Source organism: Glycine max, chromosome 10 (genome assembly GCF_000004515.6).
Source record: "Glycine max cultivar Williams 82 chromosome 10, Glycine_max_v4.0, whole genome shotgun sequence".
In the NCBI taxonomy this organism is placed as follows: Eukaryota; Viridiplantae; Streptophyta; class Magnoliopsida; order Fabales; family Fabaceae; genus Glycine; species Glycine max.
In genome coordinates this window covers 29,283,701-29,299,481 of record NC_038246.2, presented here as the reverse complement: position 1 = coordinate 29,299,481, position 15,781 = coordinate 29,283,701, and the positions used below count along the sequence as shown (strand labels likewise).

General features: G+C 29.5%; 2 protein-coding genes across 2 annotated transcripts; one reads left to right on the top strand and one right to left on the bottom strand.

Annotated features, from left to right (window-relative positions):
- Positions 1-5,368: 5,368 nt before the first annotated feature.
- LOC100499985 (uncharacterized) lies at positions 5,369-8,922 on the bottom strand. The gene is given in 2 exon segments (NM_001248278.2): positions 5,369-5,767; positions 8,711-8,922. Coding segments are annotated over 2 exon segments (291 nt in total). The 5' UTR covers positions 8,784-8,922; the 3' UTR covers positions 5,369-5,549.
- A 913-nt stretch (positions 8,923-9,835) lies between these two features.
- On the top strand, positions 9,836-13,348 carry LOC100813755 (probable pterin-4-alpha-carbinolamine dehydratase, chloroplastic). The gene is made up of 3 exons (XM_003535886.5): positions 9,836-10,355; positions 12,546-12,738; positions 13,155-13,348. Exons 1-3 carry the CDS (start codon positions 9,990-9,992, stop codon positions 13,244-13,246), a joined length of 651 nt encoding a protein of 216 aa, XP_003535934.1. The 5' UTR covers positions 9,836-9,989; the 3' UTR covers positions 13,247-13,348.
- Positions 13,349-15,781: the final 2,433 nt, after the last annotated feature.

Below are 15,781 nucleotides of genomic sequence, written 5' to 3'. Positions count from 1 at the left end.
ACCAATAAATATTTTAGTTATGGCCATATATTTTTTTTGGGACAATGGTAATTACATTTTTAAAAATTATATAATTGAATTAACTATTTTAGCAACTACTAGACCCAAGTTTTGCATTAGTCATCAGTTAACAAATGTTCTAAAATATAATTTCTTTAAAATTAATGTCTTCATTATTCACAACATTGTCTTTACTAAAAGCACTAAATTGAAAATTGAAATAAAATTTGGCATAGGGGGAGTGAATCAATTAAAATTAAGGTAAATAGTCATTTTTACTTTTAAAGTGTAAGGTGTTGATAAGTTTATCTCCAAAAAATAAAAATTCAAATTTTATTTCCCAAAAATGAAAAAGTGTGATAAATTTATTTATTTATTAACTTTTTTTCCATTAGGTTAATAAAAGATTATACTTGCTACATTAATCTTTTTATATATAAAATGAAAAGAGTGGAGATAGTTTTGAAAAAAAAATAATTTTACGCTGTTTTTTAAAAAATGTGTGCGGGGGATGAAAAGGCAAAACATGTATATTCCTTTGAAAATTAACGTGGGATAGTCTTGAAAAAATAATTTTTCATTAATGATGTTAAAAAAAATGTGATGGATGAAAAGCCAGAAGGTGTGGACGTTATATTCATTTGGAATATAGCAATGGCAATTGCGAATTGTGTGTGGGCTGGAATCTAAAAAATTAATTTGCAATTAATGGCAACTGCTAATTAACGTGTGCTGGCTAAAAATTAAAAAAACGTTTATCGGCAATAAAAAAAATTAAGCTTTACGTTTCTTTTTTAATCCGTTGCCATTCAACAATTTTTTTTTTATTTACCTGGTTTTGAACCCTGTGATAGAATGGTAATGGTAAGATCAAATTATCAAGTTTTTTTTTTAGTGGTTTTTTTGGGAAAGGGCGAGCGGAGAGGCGACACTCACTAAGCAATGGATTGTGTGTTGTAAATCATTTGAAGGAAGACAATACAAATAGATTGAATATCGATTAGGATGACGCCTTATTAACCTGATATGTAGATTTTATAATATTTATTTTTAGAATTTCTTTGTATTTACCATCAACTGTGTGCTCTAATATTTCTAGGATGACATTTTCTTCAGACAAAAATTCACTGATTGATTTAAAAGTTTTACAATAAAATTAACTCCTATATTGGTATCTGTACTTATTCAAATTAATAGAAGTAATATAGCATGTGTTACTGTTAGTAAAATAATAATTTAGTTGCAAAATGTATTTAAATTGTTAAAATAGATATGTAATTCTTCAATTATTTTTTACATATTCCAAGCATCTCATAAAAGAAAATAAACATAAAAATAATTCAATAACATTATTTTATAAACCGTAGGTTTCAATCTCATGTTATTTCTGTGTCAATTTAACACCACAAATTAATGTTAAAGATTATACAAATTCAGAAAATAAACAAATAGAATAAAATTAACAAATTAATCTTAATAAATATTAAACGTTATTTTACATTAAATAATTAAAAATTTTGCTTTTGGATCATAATGAGGTAAATGAATGGGTTTAAAAAAAATTGTGTTGGATCCTTCACCAAAATATGAAAGTAAAAATAAATGTGTCTCCAAAGTTATCATTACAAATAAAAAATCAATTCATGTAATCGGTGTTATTATACTTTTTTTATCTAATCAATTTGGAATATGTTACGATATAACGAGAAATGCAAGATCATCTTTTGAATAAAAAAATTATACAAAATTTTACTCGCGTATCTTCTGCAAGTATTTTTTATAATAATTTTTTGAAATATGTTGAACTCCATGAGCACCTTTATTAAAGTAACTTTTCCACCAAAGTTATTTCCAAAGAAAAGATTGGAACTAATATTGAAATAATGATTTTGCTTAAATCCCCACGCAGTGGTTATTTTAATTATGATTTGAAAATATTATTAAATTATTATTATTATTTATTTAGTTTCTGTTCTTTTTTTCTTTATTTATCTTTTAATTAATTGCAACCATACCCTCTCATTGCACCCTACAAAATCACCTATTATTTTTTACAAAGATATAGAGGATTGAAGCCTTATGCTTTCTTGCGTTACGTATTTTGATGAGTAATACTTTTGAACCCTTTTACTTGACTGACATTAATTTGTTGATAACAAGCATGAGGATTTTCGGTTGTGATGGACAATGAGGAACAAAAAGTATAATTTTTTATAAACAATGATTAAATAATAAACAAGAAAATTTAATTATTTAAATCATGTTTTCATAACTGTTAAAATTTTAATTAATCATGATTAAATTAATTTCTTGGAGTTACAACTTTTTCCTTTCATAAATAAGATGATAGAAGATGATTTACTTATTCTTTATCTCTTTATTATTATTCTTCTTCCGCATTGTTACCGCCAAGGTATATAAGGTTTTTATAATTTTTATGCATTTTTTAAAGATTATTTGTCTTTATTATCAATTGTGTGTGTTAATATTTTCTAAGATGACCTTTTTTAGAAATGCATGTGTTGGTTTTGGAGTTTCACAACAAAATTAACACCTAAAAAGATATATTTATAATATTTTATAAATGTAAATACCTGGAATTTTAATATTGGATTTGATAGGACATAATAAAATTCAAACTACTTTTTTTTTTTCCTATTTGGTAGACTGGGTGCAACCTGAATTAGCATTCAGAACTGATCCAAATGCAAATGTCGTTATACCGTATGTTTCTTCACTAGTGATAATTAGAAACCACATTTCATATAGCTTTTCTTAAAATATTTAAATAATTTACTGATTACTAAACGTAAATAAAATTATATTGCTTAATCATAAATATTAATGAAAACATATTAAATATATGATTGCCTAATAACAATCTTCATGTATAATATTAAACATCAGTAAAATGATTTATAAAATAGAATTTGCAAATACAACCTAACGTATCAGATTCCAAATTATTTTCTTTTTAGATTAAATTTTGCAACTAATAATATATTTAAATATGAATTAAATGATTAATTTTTCTGAAATATTATTTACATTATTAAACCTTAAATATGAATTAAATTATACAATTTAAATTTTCGTAAAAAAAATAATACAATTTAATTAAATGATAAAAATAAGAAACAAACATTTTCTAAAAATCCGATTAAAAATCCTATTATTATTATTAATAAATATTACATTACATTTTTTATTTATAATTTAAAAAAAAAATATGTTTTTCATCATAAAAGAAAAAATGATTACCATTAATTATAAAAAAAGAAAAAAAAAAGATAGTACCTGTATAATAATATTGATGATCTTATTTATTTTGGCTAATAACTGAGACAATCATAAGTTTTTTTTTTTGTGATTTCTGTGGTTTAGTCTTTCATGTAACATTGTGATTTTATGTATATAAAATAGGATTATAAATTTATTACTTAAGTTTCATTCTTTTGCCACTAAATTTTTAAACTTTTACGCATTTTACCATCATTATGGGACACAAAAAATGTTAAAGAAAAGTAAAATGATGTTAATTTATTTGTTACTAATGTGATGATAAAATGCATAGAAATGAAAAATTTTGGGTGACAATATTTGTGAAATATTGAAAGTTAATGATAAAATTTGTGAAAGAATCTTTAGTGGTAAAATTTGTGAAATGATAAAAGTTATGTGATAAAATTTGTAATTAAATCTAAAGTAGTGTTAATAATGCTTGTTATGAGGGAGTAAAAACACTTATCTTTTTAAAGTTCATATACCAAAATATTTAATGGAGAAGTACATGCACTAAAACAAAAAATTTTACAAAGTGCATAAACTAAAAGCATATTTTCCCCTAAAATAATTAAGTCATTTATTTTAATCATCTTAATTAGGATTCAATTCTTAATTATACACATGAAAAATAAAACTTGGTAGATACAAATTTAATGTATCATTATTGGACAAAAGTAACAATAAAATGATCTAGAAACCACAGTTGGGTCCCTTTCTCAAATCAGAAAAAAAAAAAAAAACACAATCACTTTTATCAGATCTGCAGAAAAAAGAAAAAAAAAATAAGCAAACTGATTTTGTCGTCGGAATTGGGGTCTCATAAGGGGTTGGGGTTGAGTTTGGAGTCAAGGGTCTAGGAGGAAGAAGAAAGATTGGCAACAACACCAAATCAGAAGTTTGTTGGAATTGGAAAAGGCAAATTGGTAAAGGGAGGGAGAAAGTGAAAAAGAAAAAAAAAGGACAATCTTAATCATTTAGTCTAATATCTTTTAAAAGTTTCAACAAACATTTAAAGGCGTTTCTTTTTTAACCACAACAAAGCAAATTACCATAAATCACAATAAAATAATAATAAAAATATTGGCATACCATCATTTAACGATATAAATAAATGATGGAAACTAAAATCATATTGAAAAAAGTTTAGATATTTTGATCAGTCAAAATTTTATTTAGAAACTAAAATCCAAAATTTAAAAAAGTTGAAGAACTAAAATCTTAATTTATCTTAACAAATATTACAATATTAAGACTACTGCCGGTTGGGTATTATTACTTGTTCTGTTTTGTAAACATCCTATTAGGGGGGTGTCAAAAGCTCATTTTCTACGAAAAATGAAAGGCTAGAAATTGGATGATAACATGATAAAATACATTAATTTTTTTCTCATTTATTATAAATAAAAGGATGAGGAAAATTACTATGTAAATTAACAATAAACAAGCCTTAAATCAAACAATTTCTCTGCAATTATCATTTCCTTCAACAACTTTATTCACACACAAAAAAAAGTATAATTTAAGTAATTTATTTCAAAAGAAAAATAAGAAAACAAATACAACACTTCAGTGAAACTGCCTTTTTAAAAATTAATGATTGTTTCAAGGGATTTAATTATTTCTGTGATGAAATTTGATGTTGCAATTGGCAATCTGAATATATTATTTGATTCCTTTCGCCAAGATATTATTTGGGCCATTTGGAGATGAATTTTGAAGCAAATATTGAAAGTCATGACTTAAAACTGTGTGGATGACGCATGTGAAAATGTGTGGATGACGCGTGGTGGCTGGGATAGAAGGTAGTTGCTGAGGTAGAAGGTGGTGTCTAGGATGAGAAGGTAGTGACTGTATTTTGAAGTTTTTATTTGCAATTTTGTTTGCAAGAAAAAAATAGTTATATGCTACTTTTTCACTATGGTGCACCCTCACATCATAGACCCTTTATTTTAATCATACGGCACAAATTAATTTTCCCCACCATGCAAGACCTATTCCACTCACGAATATTAGCCGTGGTCTACCTTAATATAGAAACTTAGAAAGCTACAAATGAGAACCGATTGCAAAAATGCAAAACAAGAGAGTGTCCAAGCACGAGTATTTGATCGTGCAGAGAAATTGATTATTATCAGATATATTTGGAAAATCCATATAGAAGGTTGAACATAAAGTCCAAAGCAATAATGAACAGCAAAATCCATAGGCTAGTCTAGGATCCCCAAATCCACCTTATTGTTGCAAATGGAAGTAAAAAGACGAGCCTAGCTAGAAGCTGTCTTCTTTTGCTGGAAAATGACAGCATACACTGGAACTGCAACCCCAATGCTGAAAGCAGTGAATACAGCAAGGGACATTTTCAACCCCTGGTGCTTCATCCTGTCCAAGTTGTACATGTGCTTTGCATGAAGATAATAGGGCTCATCATGGCCATGTCCACCTCCCATCCTCTTCATGCCAGTTGAATGAAAACCTCTGCTCACTGTCAACATAATAGTGTTTTCTAGTAAGAAGGTGAATTCTGATGAAAACAGTGAATTTCCAAGGATCTAAAATGGGTATTGATATGCAAACACATACACACTCAGATATCAATAAATGTTGATGATTATATAAAAATTAATAATATTTTTACTAAATCAAATGTCTCCAAGTATATGTAAATTTAAAAGACGCCAATTTTGTGATTCGGCAATAACAGTCTGAATCACTGGGAGAAAGCAGACAAACTCATCACCATTTTTGCCCTTTTGTTCAACTTTGACTACCCCACAGAAGTTTACGGTGACTTTTAGATTTTATACCTTTCACCCATGTTCACATTTCACAACCTTTCACTTCAAAGATTGACCCAATACTGCTCAGTCCCTTTGCATCACCCATCTCTGGCAGGCCATACATTTTCTGGTGTGGCTCCTCTTTGGTGCAGCCAACAGAGCACTCAACCTCAGCTTCAGCCTCTCATTATTATTGACTAGTCAAATTATGCTTTAGATTGATGGTAATTATGTATCTAGACCATTACTTTAGTTGGGTATTTTTTAAAATTTTGAGCATTTAGATTAGTATAAATTACATAGTTGAGGTTGAAGAATATATATATATATATATATATATATATATATATATATATATATATATCATTTTGATATAGCAGCCATCCCTGGTATAGCTTTTATGGGGCCAGCTACTCCATGCCATAAATCTTTTAAAAATATTTCTAGGGGTTTAGAAGGAGTACTGTCGCAAAACCTGCATTAACTGCACTGGAATGAAGTTGAGCAAACCATTATAGCTGCAAGATGCGCTTACAACAAATCCCTTATTGATATATAGTATAACCTAATGACTAATACTATAATATTAAAATGTTATATGCATTAACTGCACTGGCATGATAACTAATTATTCAATATTTTGCTCCTGTATAATATCAGATACTGCTAATTAAGCCCAAAGTCCAAGCTTAGTCTATGTCCACAATAACTATGTCTTATCACCCTAGGTGGGTTGACAGGCTTAATTTATCTCTACATTTATAACAATTTTCTATAACAAATGTGAGAAATACAGCCAGATTTTCAATCATGTAAAAAATGAAAGCTCTAGACAGAATTCAAATCGCAACCTTATAAATATAGTAAATATTTAGGCAGCAACTGGACCAAGAAATGATAGGCATTAAAGACCCAAGATATATTTTAAGGGTATATTTTGATAGAGAAGGGCCCTTGTTTGGGAGTGCTTAGAGAAAAGGGGTAGAAAGTGAAGGATTATCATGTAATTATCCAAGACTTCTGCCTTATGCATTTTCATGGATACTTTTTGAACATCAACTTGGAAGATTGAAAGTAATCACAAACAATTTAACACAGCAAAGGAAAGTTACTGTTAATTCCCCATCCCCTTCTCTTCTCTTCCCTTTTATTTTCTTTTGATTCCTTCTCATACCAACTCTCAAACATAAAATAAACTAAATGCCCTATAAATTTGGTAGTGGATACTGGATTTGGAACTTGAAACCTCATTATAAAAATGTGAGTTTAACAACATAAAAGCATTTATACTAAAATCTCAGATACGTAAAGAAAACTAAGTAATTCACAAGAAACAAATTAAAGCCCTCCCAACACTCTTTCTTGCATAGAAAACTCCACAAACAAAGATTTAATTTAACTATGCCTCCATTTAATAAAACAAAGCTCTTCCAAAAGCCAACACCTCTGTACCATCAACATTACCACCAACTAATATATAAATTAAACCCATAGCTGAACTTTTCCAATATTCTACATTTTGCAGCTATAAAAAGGGCAATTCAGTGCACGAAGCTCCCACTTAGAGGGGTCTATATATTGAAGGGTAGATGTATGCACCAACTATGCAGTTATACGGATTGAAGGGTAGATGTATGCACTAACTATGCAGTTATAACCCCCACATTCAGGAGAGCAAAAAATCAGCAAACACGCAACAGGAAATAAGACTCCTTCTACCCCAACAATTATACCACTTTCATGCTGTAAAAGGGACACATAATCAAACACAAGAAATTCCCCAAAGTTAAAGGTTACATGGTCTCAACTCTCCAGCTCCCTTGTTTGAACTACCTTCGCCATCGCTCACGAGTCATGACCAACCCCAACCCCAACCCCACTACATTTCCTCTTGAAATTCACCAAGCTCAACCTCCTCTAATCTACAGAAACACACAACCCGTGACCCACAAAGTGGCACTCTCAAACCAAGACCTTGCCCCCCTTTTGGTCCAGTTTTCTACATTCAACTAGAAAACATCCCTCAACTCAAGTCACCCCCAACACCTCTCCCACACCAAACTCTACAATCTCCAAAATTGAAATCAGCACGAATCACACATCTAATCAAACCACACAGTTTATGTCTCTCACTGATTGCATTTCATTTCCAGCGTAGGTATATAAAATTTATTGAAATTATTGAATTGAATCCAATTAAAAAAAAGCACCAACCAAGGTTTTAAATATCGGTCCGTGACCGTGATTTGGGTCACAGCATCAAGGTTTTTTAACTGTCTGCGACTGCAACGCGATGACAATTGGGACGGTATCGGCCGCATTTGTCCGCGATTTGCTGCGATATTAACAAATGCGACGCAACCGTGACCGATATTTAAAACCTTGGCACCAACAATAACATTCAATACAGTACAAACAGCAACAAACTAATTTGATTTTGTTTCTGAAACCAGCACACCCTAAAAACTAAAAAAATAAAAGTAAGAAAAACCTCACCCAATAAAAAAAGCAAAATCTGCTACATCCTTAACCAGATTCATCTTAAAACAACCAAAAGGAACACCATCGTACAGACAAAAGATTGCATCAAATTTCGCGAATTGTTACACATCACGATAAAAAAAAATGAAGGAAAGGGGGGATTTGACCTGAGTTAGAGAGGGAGGATTCGGAAGAAGCGACAAGCTTCGCGGCAGATCTGAGAGCGTTGCTGAAGGCCATTGGTATGGAAGATTGGATTTGAAAGTCACGCGCTTGAAAATGAAACGGTTTCCCTACACGCCTATTCCTCGTTCAACTTTGTGTTGCGTCTCTTGCGAACGTTCGCCGTTCGACTGTTGTTGAAAAGATGAAAACCCTTGCCTTGCGTGGCTTCTTTGTTTCGATCTAACCCACTTTTTTTTTTTTTTTTTTTAAATTGGACTCTTTAGTGGTTAAGCTAGGGTTAAGTGAATTATTAAAATTTAAAAGCGAAACTAAAAATATTTTAACTTTTAGAAAAATGAAAAAATAATTTGGGAAGCTCTATTACAAAGCAAATTGCTGTTCTGAAAGATTTTAATTCTTACCAAAGTAAAAAATAGTTTTTAAATATTCAGACTTTGTTGATCCAATTAGAATCAACCTCTAACCCAATTTGAATTTGATAATAAAATTGTACTTACCCGTAAATCTTACCGTGATATTTTACATTAACAATATATCTTTAAAATACGGTGTATTTATTGTTTTAGTATATTTTAGAATTAAAAAATAACAACATTTTATAAAATTATTCTTATTTTGTCACAAATATTTCTTTTTGAGGTAATTAAAAAAAGTAACAATACAAATATTTATATAAATAAAAAATAGATTTATCCCCCAAAAGAATTAAAAGTTTTTATCCCTTTTAATTTATTTTAAAAAACATTTTTAATATTATAAAAGAATTAATACATTTCTACTTTTTCTCTCTTTTATCAACCCATTCAAACAAAAAAAAAAGACATTTTTATGCTATGCACAAAAATAAAAACAATAAAAACATTCTATTTGTTCCCAATTTTTTCCTTTCTAATTTACAGCATCTAATCAAAGGTTTAAAAACTGAAAAATATAGTTGTGGCAGAGGAAATACAATAGTGTTTTTTTTTTTAAGTATAATAAAGGATGAAATGGAAATTCATCCCAACCACTGATTCAAGCCAACAAGAAATTCAACAAACAGAGAAAGAATTGCATTATACTAGAGTTCCCTCCACCACTAGATAACATAATAATAATAATAATAATAATAATAATAATAATAATAATATATTGTTGTTGACCACCACACCACACAACACAACACAAACACCCTTCGTTCCATTCCACTCGCTAGCCACAAACCAGTTCCATTTCATCCATTCCAACTTTCCAACCACAACACACTGTGTGTTTGTAAAAATGGCCATCACAGGCAACCTTAACTTCAACCTCAACCTAGTACTTCCTGTGGCACGCCATATGGCGTGCCCTCCACGCGTCCCGTCGTTTCTCTTCACTCGCGGTCGAGGCGCGTGGTCCCCCTCGCTTCTGGTCACGCGCGCCATCGACGCTAACGAGTTTCTGGGGGATTTCGGGGCGCGGGACCCTTTCCCCGCCGAGCTTGAAAGCTCGTTCGGGGAAAAAGTGCTGGGATACGGCAACACTGAGCACAAGATTCTTATTCCCACCATTACTGCTCTCGGTCTCTCGCAGCAGGAGTGTGCTCCCGTTTCTTCTGCGCAGCCCCCCATCTCGCTGGATGACGCCCAGACTCTCATTAGAAAGGTCAGACAACATTTCCTTACCCATATTCTTCATAGCAAGAGTAGCATACCTGCATAAATTTAAGGTTTATTTTATTTCCCTAATTTAATTTTTTAAGTTGAATTTAGTTTATTATTATTAAAAAGTTTAATTAAGTCCTTAAATTTTTAAAAATATTCTATTTTATCTCTTACTTTTAAAAAGATTCGAGTAGATCTTCTATTTTCTAAAATTAGTTTAATTTAATCCTATTTTTTCTTTTATTTTGCTCCAAAAATTTTGAAAAATAAAATTGAATTTGATATAATTAACTAAATTAATCAATTTTTTTAATAAGGGTAAAAAAACTTCCTAACCCATTGCCTCTTCCCTATGCGAAGCTATGGGAGAGGGATGTTGTACGCAGCCTTACCCTTGCATATGCAAAGAGGCTGTTTCCGGATTCGAACCCATGACCAACAAGTCACCAAGGCACAACTTTACCGCTGCATCAGGGCTCGCCCTCAAGCTCAAGGTATGGGGGAGGGATGTTGTACGCAGCCTTAGCCTTACATATGCAAAGAGGCTGCTTATTTGTACGAAGCCTCGTCCTGTTTACCACCTGCTTTTTCTTTTAATTTTTTACAATCATCGTACTGTGAGAAATAAAATAAATTTAATAGTGGCAAAAAAGAGATAATTAGAACACAGCAACAATAATATTATTTATGAAAATAAATACATGCACCGAATAACAAACAATAAAACAAAGAGTAAATAAAATTCAGAAAATGAGTTCAGAGTACCCTGATTTGAAGCACCCTATGTGTTATCCCCAGAGAGAACATTTAACCGCACTGATATTTAAAATTTGATATGCTCTCCTCCCATGATACATCAACCCACTAGATTGATCTTGTGCAGAAAAGGATTCCCGAAAAAAAAAACATCAATGCTTATGTTAGCAAACATGTGTTAAACAGTATGCTATTAACATTTTTCTTCAGAAAAATTATTATATAATTGATAGTTCCGGATACTACTTATCCGTACAATGACAACACCAGTCTTATCCCACTAGGATGCTACCGAAACAGTCCCAAGCCTGTGTTATGAAGGTTGTGTTAGGTCTTTGGCAGCCAACTTAAAACTCGTTGATAAACCAAACATGGATTATTCTTGGCACACTACTTATCCATATAAGTCGATAATATTAAACTCAGAAGTGTAAATCTGGTATAATGTCGTGTATTTTGGGATGATGTGTAAATCAGGTTTTGATTTACTCATAGCACTGTGCATACATAAATAAATATGCAGCAGGTGATTCTTTCTTGTAAGGACCAAAGCACTTGTCTTATATAGCTTATAATGCTTCTATTCAGTTCTTGCTGCCAGCAATCCCCTTTGGTAAGTGATTTAGAAGTACCGTTGTGAGCCCTTGTTGAAACCATGAACTTGGAGTTGTAATGGAGTAGCCCCCTTTCCTTCTAAACTTTATTTGATCAAATATATAAACATATATATATATATATATATATAATAAATTAAAATGAAGGTTAGCTTAAAATTTTATACAAAGCATATCTCCTAAACTTGAGTTGATGAGGATTGAACACTTAACCAATTGATCAAAAGATTTTGATACCATGAAAAAGTACAAGTCATTTTTTGCCATTCATTAGAGTATATATACATTATACAGACTGCATGTGAAAGGTTATATGAAGAAATACGGGCTCTTAATTTGTGAATACGGTGTTTGAATGCAATGCTACTCCATATATGATGAATATAATATTTGTGATCAAAATCGACAAGCCAACCAATTTTATGGTGCTCTGTTCTGAAAAAAATTATGGATAATATTGAACAAGTATTTAGTTGGGCTTTTATAGTCACAGTGTATGTTAATTTTTGCCTCTTCAAGTTTTAAAATCTGATCCTGTTTTTGCAGCACATGTGGTTATGTTTATTTACTAGAAACACAAATTACCAAGATATTTCTTTCGAGTTGTTTACAATGGTTGAACATGCAATTTTTTATTTGGAAAGTGAGTTGATGTATAATTGTTCTGGATAGCTTTCAGTTAAAATTAGCATTTTCAGTGGTCAATACTAATTTACATGTCCTTTTATTATATTTATTTAAAGAAAAAGGAAGTTTGGAATAACTACCTGATTGTCCATTTTACTTTTTCCACCTTCTTAAATTTCTCTTCATTTCTGCAGGTTGTGGGTTGGAGACTTGTGAATGAGGAAAATGGACTTAAAATTCAATGCTTGTGGAAATTGAGAGATTTTAAATGTGGGGTTGAACTCATTAACAGGATCTCTAAGGTTGTAGAGGCTGAGGGCCATTTCCCAAATATCTACTTGGAGCAACCAAATCAAGTGAGAGCAGAACTATGGACAGCTTCCATTGGTAAGCAATAAATTTGCACCCTTCTTGTGTTTCCGCATTCAATTTCATAGAATATTTTCATTTTAGTTGCATCCCATAAAGATATCAATATACTCAATTTCTTTGATTTTATTTTGTTTAGCATTTATTTCAGTTATTGGTTACAAGCTCCTGGTAGGGTTTCAACATCCCCTAATGAAACATCACCTAGGCCATAGTAGGTTCTAGTACCAATGTGTGTGTATAAGAGTTATTCATTATATATACATCATATATAGGAGTTGAATGAGAACATTTGTTGTGAAAAATGACAAATAAATATTATCAAGAGTTGTACTAAGATTCTTAAGATGAGAACTGTTTTTATTATATGTGCCCCGTGTATATATATTCTCATCTTATTAACATTTCATTTGAAATGGTTCAAAATTTTGCAGGAGGTTTAAGTATGAATGATTTTATTGTTGCTGCAAAGATAGATCAGATAAAGACATCAGATCTTGTCCCAAGGAAAAGGGTTTGGGCGTAATGCCTTAATGAACTTCATAAAACATTTTGCCACTTGATTTTCTTCAATATTGAATTACCACTAATTTGTGCTATTTGATTAAATCTATTATTCTTTACTTTCTTTTTTAGTGTTCACTCCACAAGCCTGGGTACATGTGTCATGTCTATTCTTGTTTGGTTAGTGTATTCAACTTTCAGCATCCAAAAACTATATTCTTAAGTCTAAACCACCCCCCACAAAAAAAAAAAAAAAAGTCTAAACCACCCATATTTATACCTCACATGCATGCATAAACTTAGAGGGTTCTACTAAGAATTGAACATTCTGATCTATGACTCATTTGTGTGAAAAAGACCTACAATTTCTTGTGGAAGTATTTATACTTATGTCACGTGACAGTCTCAATTTTCTCTAAAAAATATTAAATGAAATTCAATTATATATTTAATTATCTTTTAAAAATATATAATTGATTCGTTAAATTTATAAAAATAGATATAATAGATACTTTTTATTGTACAAATGATTCTGGTAAACCAATTACAATAGTTAAATATATAATCAATCATAAATTTAATTATTTTATCAACTAAATGTATACATGATTCGGTTGTAAATCAATGACAATATATATTTTCAAATGTAAATTTAATGTGCATTATAATTAGTTATTAATTCGAAAATTTACAAATTCTAAAAATTATTGTTAAACTTATACTTATAATTAGTAATTAAATTTTCTATTAATATAATCTCTATTTAAATGATTATAGACACAATTTATGAATTTTGTAATTGAATATATATATATATATATATATATATATATATATATATATATATATATATATATATAATATTTAGACCCAATTCTAAGAATTATAATTATACTTTCTTTTTAACAAATAATTAATAGATAGTATTTTACCCAATTCTAAATATCTCTTATTAGCACAAGATTTTTAAAATTTTATGAAATAATTTTATAATTATGGTGTTTTAAAATTTACAAATTCTAAGCTTTTTTTAAGGTAATTCTAAGAATTATTATTACACTCATTTGTAATTAACGATAAAATTTGCTATTAATATAATCTCTAATTAAAGAATTATAGGCACAATTTATGAATTTTGTAAATCTTTAATATATTATTACTTTGTAACACAGTTTGCTATTAGTTTAAGCTCTATTTAAAGTTATATTACTTTTTATAATTACAAATGATCTATTAATGAAGTATAGCAAATAATATTAATTGTGCGGTTCTATTTTCTTTATCAAATGTAAACTATCAAATAATCAACTCTAAGAAGAAATTACTACTGATGTCCAAAAAATGCAAGCAACATCAGATCAGAATACATAAATAAATTCAAAGCACTAGAAAAACATTATTCAACTAATTCAAAAATTTAATCATATTATTCGGTTGGGAAATAACAAAAACTAAAATTAAGTAGTAAATGACAATCTAACATGACAATGCCAAAATATTCAGGACTTCACAATCATCCCCATAGTGAAGAGAATAATCACGTAAATATTGGACCAAAACAATATTTGCACTAAAATAATTATTATTTTAAGCCAATACCAATTAACTCATCCGAGATCAGTCGTAGAAGTTAAAAAATACGAGTCATTAAACAAGATAGTTACTTTCCATAGTATCATGTATGAGGGTATTCTCCTAAAAAAATGTACGAGGATATTAAGGTAATTTTCTTCTGGTATGCTTAATATGTCTATCTCTGTGCTTTTGATGTAGTAGAGTGATTGACGGAAATGAATTCATGTAAAAACATTCCGACAAGAACCCCTTTATATACATGCACTAATTACTTCAAAAATCTATCCCTTTATATACATATACATAAGTCAACAGATCCATGAACCTTATCTTAAATTAGGAGAATGTTAATCTGAGATCATATAATGGTGAAATTAAGATAAGATGGATTCCTTAATCTTTATTGAGATCATTAAATCTTTAAATGGCCCACACCTATTCGGTCCAATGTAGTGTATATATATATATATTAGAATGATATCTATATTTTTGTGCATTAGTTTTATCTCTTATTTTATTTTATTTATTTTTCTATGTATCTTTTTCTTAGATAATTATCTCATATTTATTTGAATAGAAATAGAGTGGAAAGAAATAAGAAGAAAAAAGATAGGATACAAATCTCATTTTTTTTCAATTGTTTAGAGAAATAGAAAATGAATAATTTTTTGCTAACTAAAAATTTATTTTCCAAAAATTGGTATGAAATGAGAAGAGAATCATATTTTCTTTTTCTTTTTTTTTGTTTTAATTTAAAAATAAATATTTTTTAATATTTTAAAACAAATAATAAATAAGTATAAAAAATTATATGATTTATTTATTTCTCTTTTCACTTGCCCAAATAAGTAAAGAAAACTTTTTTTTCCCTATCAATCTAAACAATATATTTTTTTCATTATTTTTTTTAGCTTTATTGTTTCTCTTCTCTTTTTTATTCCTAAAATGCGATAGATAAGTAGAAATGAGAAACAAAGATAAA